A 6,297-nucleotide genomic window follows, 5' to 3' on the forward strand; every position below is an offset into this window, starting at 1 on the left:
AAGGTCGACTGGGCCAGGCCGAGCTCAACCCGGCTCAATCAAGGCCTCAACCCTGACTCAGGGCCATAAATTTCCAGCCTTGCCCTCGAGGCCAAGGTATCTCAGCCCAAGCCTGTTCGAGCTCAGGGTGGGTTCCGGCCTACATGGCCAAAATTACACCCCTAATTGGAATGGACAAAATAGAGAATCTTGCTCTCACTAAAATAACTGTATTTAAAACTTACCATTCTTCTACTAAAAGTCTAAAACCGACTCAATCCAATCCCACGATCACAGGAAACTCAACCTAAAATAAACTCTTAGGAATTAACTAAAAATAACAACTTTCCGACGGAGCCACAACCCAACACCACAGAACAACACGAACTTTAAAATCAATACTCCAGTGCATTACTTGTGCACGTAAAATCTTAGATCAAGCCATGGAAGAAGAGAAAGGAGTGGTGATCCAGAAGTTGATTGACATAGTTAATGAGATATCTGCATTCTCCGAGTACAGATGTTTCCTCAAGAAGCAGTTTTGCAACCTAGCAAATCGATTGAGGCTCTTAGTGCCCATGTTCGTAGAGTTCAGGGACAACAAAGACCCCATCCATGATGAAACTATGATTTCCCTCTCGAATTTGAAGGAGGCTCTGGAATCAACTAAGGAGCTCCTCCGAATGGGTAGTCGAGGGAGCAAAATTTTATTTGGTGAGTTCTCAATGAACTTCCCTTTTTTTTTTTTCTTTCTTCAATTCTTCTGTTTGTGGAATTAGAAATTGAAACTCTCTCCCTCTCCCTCTAGTGACATCTACACTTTTGTTGTTCCATTATCCGTTAGGGTTAGCGTTCGACAATAACTACAGTATATTGGGACTTGATTGATTGGTTATCTTCTCTGCTCGATTTCCTCTCGGAATTAGCGTTAGCAATTTGATGGGCAATCTCATGCAAAAAATTTCCTTCTTAAAGCGATTTCCCCCACTTCTGCATATGGTTTGTAATAGATATCTTACATTGGATTAGATCTTGGGGTTGCTTTATAATTAAGATACATCTACCTAAGTTGAGATGATCTGAGTCTTCCTATTTGGAATTGGTAGACATCTTTATTTAGGAATATCTTTGTCTTTGTTTCAATCAATGTCCGTTCATCATGTAAGTTTGATTATTCGGTCCAAAAAAAAAGTCCGTTTCATAAATCATAACATCTGATCATCTCTGTATCATCTATTGTTCTGTTTCATTCTCTGTAACTTTGTGATGATCAGCTGTTAACCTGAGTTTTGGCTTCGCATGGAATTGGCTAAAAGGAGATTCGGGTTGTTGTGACTTGTGAGACTGACTTTTGCTGTAACTGGGTTTTTAAATGCCTCAACTGCTTTTCTTCGTCATCAGAAAAATAGCAAAAGTTATTAGTTGATTCTCTTTGGCATTAGTATCTATCTTTTTATGTTTACCACATGAAACATTAAATGGAACTCCACTTTCAGGAATGTTAGGGATTTCTTCCGGTGAATGAACTGGAATAACTCTTTTTGTCATCCCAATGTAGGAGTGCCGAATTGAATAAATTGGAAGATTAATAGGTCCTATGACTGAGATACGATCTGAAAAGTTTTGTTTTACGTTTTTCCTCTTTGTTAAGTGTTGTGTGTATGTGCACACACACAGTTGCATGGGCTAATGAGCTTGCATGTATGTGGGCATGTTTGTTTTGCATGTTGTTTGCTGCAATAGTTGTGCAGCTTCTAAAATACTAAGGCTTCACACTCCCCGAGTTTTCATTCCCTTTAAGTTTATTGTTCATAGGCTGCTGCATTTGTCTTTTACTCATGTTACTTTTGCATATGAATTTCACTAAGCGAATGTTAGGGATTTCTTCCTTCAGCCCTCTCCTATTTCTCACTAACGCTTCGTTTGAACTCAACTATAATGTTCCTGTATCTTAGGTAATATCTCAACAGTACAACAATGTAAACACAACACTATAAATAGAATACGTGAAACCTCTCAGAATCATTGAGAGTTTGTTCAAGTTTTCACGTTTGACTTGGTCTTAGACCTTTTGAATTGGTTACTTAACACCAAAGAAGGGGCTGGGACCCCTAGCAAGGATCGACGAGAGGAACAGTGGTGCTGTAGTATAGTCTTCATTAGATTTATGAGGGAGTGATTTCATGGATGCTGTTAGGGCGATCGTTTAATTTTTATTAGGTGGTTGAAATCGAAATGTGATCAGGCATATTGTCCGATCCAGATCGTTATTGCCAGTCCCCAATCTGGCTGACATTTGGCCAGATATTTGCTGATATTTGTACGGATCAGTCAATCCTGTATTGGTATTGCAGGTGGGTGATCTGATCACGGTAGTGTGATTTAAGTCCTTTCATTAACAATCTGTTTACACCTTTAGCTATTTTGCAAAGGAAAAATGGAGGATTGATTCTGCATGGAGTCTTCGCATGTTCATTTGAGATTCACTAGTTGGCTTTCATACCAACTTCTTTCCTTCAGGTATAAATATTGTATTTGTTGGAAACAAGGTTTTAGGTATTGGGTTTGGATTGGGTGTATTGACAATCAGTGTTGGGATCAGCAGACACGGATTGGACTGATACTATACTGATATCTCTTCCCCCTGCATTCCCCTTCAACTCGCACAAGATTGGGCCATATGGACAAGGCTGCCATGGATCTCAAGTTTTAAATCCTTGTTTGCAATAAATTGTGTACTTTTTTTAAAGTAGTTGGTTATGTAAATGTGTATACGTACTAGTAGAGACTAGGATACCTACGTCTATGTACATTGTATGAAAAGTAACTGTGACGTAATTGAGGGTGTGATTTCCCTCTTCCATATAAGAAATGATGACAAGGATATTGTGGGAACTGGTAATCTTGTTTGACCAGTTTGCTTGAAATTGGATTTACACCAAACGTTTAATAAGAAGGTAAAGTTACAGGTTTCCCATACCTTGCCTTATTGGGTTGCTTTAGGTATGATACAGATAGAAGTATCATATTCTTGTGGGTTATTAGAGCAGAGAGGTAAGACTGATACATTGACCTGCCGTCTTTGAGAAGCTAAAAGAGGAGCTTGTCAAAACCATGATGAATCATTGACATGCCACCTTTGAGAAGTTAAAGAAGAAGCTTGTCTAAATCATGGTGAATTTAACAATACAGAGGTCTTAGCTATATTCTGTTATGTTATTTATAGATTTAGGTAGATGCCTGCTCTTGTACGGGTAAGTAGATGTCGGACATCTGCTGCGAATAGCCCTTTAATGCCTCTAATTCATCCTCTTGCTCTAGATTGAAAAATCCCATATTAAGTCGGCAGAGTAAGAATGCATAAAGATGTCTTGTTGTGGCATGCCCTACCGTACATGGAGTGTGGGGCAAGGATAGATAGACTGGGGATACCATCTGTGGTCAATTGAGATTTAAATCTCTCTTCATTTTGTGTCGCACATTACAATAAATGATCAATTCATAAAGGCATGCATACATGTGTACATAAACATGCCTGCCTACTTATCAGCCCCTAAGGATGCCAAGCCAGTCCCCTCCCCCTCCCCCTCCATTTTTTGACACTTTCTTTTCTCTGCTTGCAGGTCCTGGAAAGGGAGCAAATAATGAACCAATTTCAGGAAGTGACAGCTTGGCTGGAGCAAGCTCTGAGCGGAATTTCCTATGACAAACTCGAGATATCAGACGAAGTTGAGGAGCAGGTACTGATCCACCCCTTAGCCTATGGTATACTTCAATGGCTAGTGATGTAAAGGGCCACAGGACAAGAGTTTCTTCTATTTAATCATTTCTGTCGGAGGTTTCTCTTCTTCTTCTTCTTCTTCTCTTTCTCTCTTGATAATCATCCAGTTAGAGGGATGGTTACAAGACTTTGAAATGATATCTTGAAATCCCCAGTATACTTAGATGAATGTAAACAATGGTTTAATCGGATGAAGTTGAGGAGCAGGTACTGATCCACCCCTTAGCCTATGGTATACTTCAATGGCTAGTGATGCAAAGGGCCACAGGACAAGAGTTTCTTCTATTTAATCATTTCTGTCGGAGGTTTTTCTTCTTCTTCTTCTCTCTCTCTTGATAATCATTCAGTTGGAGGGATGGTTACAAGACTTTGAAATGATATCTTGAAATCCCCAGTATACTTAGATGAATGTAAACAATGGTTTAATCAGCTACCAGCTGATGATTTCTTTTAAATATTGGACATTGGTAGGAACTTTCAAGATTGTGAAACAAGTACTAATAGAGGTCCTCCTCATTTTTTTTTCTCAATAAGAACTTGAGATTGGACCGACAGGGAATGTTTTGTATTTCAACCTTAGGCATAATATGAGGAGGTCCTGAGGTCTGATTCTCCATTTCTTTTCTTAATTCTTGTTGCCCACCCCAGGTTGAGCTTGTGCTAGCTCAGTTTAGAAGAGCCAAACGACGAGGGGTTGATGCACCTGATGTTGAGCTTTATGAAGATTTGTTATCTGTTTACATCAAAAGCAGTGATGCAGACGTTGATCCCGCTGTCCTTTGGAGGTTAACTGAAAAGTGTGAGTTGATGAGCATAAATGACCTCAGACAAGAGTCTCTCGCTCTACAAGAGATGGTTGTCTCCAATGCTGGGCATCCTGGGGAGAGCATAGAAAAGATGTCAATCCTACTCGAGAAAATTACAGATTTTGTGCTGACTGAAAACCCTGACGCAGGAGCTCTTGAAAGTGAAAAGTGTACTTCAAGTGGCAATACACAGACTTCGGCTTTTGGGAATCCAAATTCTCTGGTCATACCAGAAGCTTTCCGCTGTCCGATATCCAATGAGTTGATGGAAGATCCAGTTTTTGTATCCACAGTACAGGTATATATGCCAATATCAATATATTTACTTTTCTAAATGAAATGGGATTTCTAACCTAATGGAATTTTTTTTTCCGGTGGAACTATTGAACGTGTGTTTAAACCCCCTATGGTGGTCTTTGTTGAGCACAGGGCGTGGTGACTTTTTGCTTTTCTCATGCCTCAACTTCGTTACTGAAGCTTTCCGCTTTTCTTTATTGTAGACCTATGAACGATCATGCATTGAGAAATGGCTTGCAGCGGGGCATCTCACGTGTCCAAAGACAAAACAGTACCTTTCCAGTGCTGCCTTGACACCCAACTACGTGCTGCGTAACCTCATAGCTCAGTGGCGCAAGGCCAATGGGTTAGAACCACGTTTCAAGATTGATTTTCTCTTTCGCAAACTGACTTCTGGCAACCTTGAGGACCAGCGATCAGCTGCAGGTGAGCTGTGCCTTGTTGCCAAGCGCAATGCTTCCAACATTGTATGCATTGCTAAGGCCGGTGTCATTCACCAACTTGTTGGCCTCATCTTCACTTCTGACCCACGAACTCAGGAAAATGCTCTCACTGTCCTCCTGAACCTTTCCAAATTCAAGTATAACAGAGAAAGCATCATATCTTCTGGGGCTGTCCCTGCTATTGTACATATGCTTCAGAATGGGAGTATGGAGTTAAGGGAAAATGCATTAGCCATACTATTCAGTCTCTCTATGGTGGATGGATACAAGTTGGCAATTGGTGCATCAGTGGCAATACCAGCACTTGTGACACTGCTTAGTGAAGGTAGCCATAGGTTCAAGATGGATGCAGCAACAACCCTCTTCTTCCTGTTGTGCAATTTAGAAGAGAACATGGCAAGGGCAGTGCAGGCTGGAGTAGTGCCCACACTGATGAGAATGCTGACCGATCCTGGAGATGGATTGGAAACTAAAGCATCATCCATACTAGTTTTACTCGCAGGCTACCCCGAGGGGAAGGCAGCAATAGAAGCAGCAGAGGTTGTAGGCGTCAAGGTTGAGGTGTTAAGGAGTGGTCAGTCAATTGTAATTACAAGGTCCAACACAAAATAGGCTGACTATTGAAAATACCCAATTAACAATACTAGTTATACATAGAAACTGGATATACCATCAAATTTCACATTTTACCCACAAAAAAAAAAAAATAAAAATAAAAATTCACACACGGTTGGTTAATCCTGAGTAGAACCTATCCATATGGTCGAAACTTTCATTAGAATTTTAGTTTTTTTTGTTTTTTTGACATTTGAACAATTCTATTGATGAAAGTTGACATGTAAATAAAGGACCTCCGGGTCAAGATCCGGATCAATTTTGGTGGATTATGATTTGATCCATCAAAGTGGTTTGGATCAGATCGGATCGGCCCCAGTTTACTTTACAGCAATTCTTGTTATTTTTCTTTTAATTAAAGAAAAAGATTGCCATG

At 40.1% G+C, this 6,297-nt stretch overlaps 1 protein-coding gene across 1 annotated transcript; it reads left to right on the plus strand.

Annotated features, from left to right (window-relative positions):
* Positions 1-422: 422 nt before the first annotated feature.
* On the plus strand, positions 423-5,918 carry LOC122655734 (U-box domain-containing protein 13-like). The gene is made up of 4 exons (XM_043850041.1): positions 423-691; positions 3,602-3,719; positions 4,409-4,864; positions 5,067-5,918. Exons 1-4 carry the CDS (start codon positions 423-425, stop codon positions 5,916-5,918), a joined length of 1,695 nt encoding a protein of 564 aa, XP_043705976.1.
* The last annotated feature ends 379 nt before the right edge of the window (positions 5,919-6,297 follow it).

Source organism: Telopea speciosissima, chromosome 1 (genome assembly GCF_018873765.1).
Source record: "Telopea speciosissima isolate NSW1024214 ecotype Mountain lineage chromosome 1, Tspe_v1, whole genome shotgun sequence".
In the NCBI taxonomy this organism is placed as follows: Eukaryota; Viridiplantae; Streptophyta; class Magnoliopsida; order Proteales; family Proteaceae; genus Telopea; species Telopea speciosissima.

Bases quoted from the DNA above. Each gene is read 5' to 3' on its own strand.
- LOC122655734 (XM_043850041.1), top strand. From the start codon at position 423: ATGGAAGAAGAGAAAGGAGTGGTGATCCAGAAGTTGATTGACATAGTT. The intron at 692-3,601 runs TGGTGAGTTCTC...TCTCTGCTTGCA, and splicing joins CGAGGGAGCAAAATTTTATT to GGTCCTGGAAAGGGAGCAAA. The intron at 4,865-5,066 runs GTATATATGCCA...TCTTTATTGTAG, and splicing joins TTTTTGTATCCACAGTACAG to ACCTATGAACGATCATGCAT.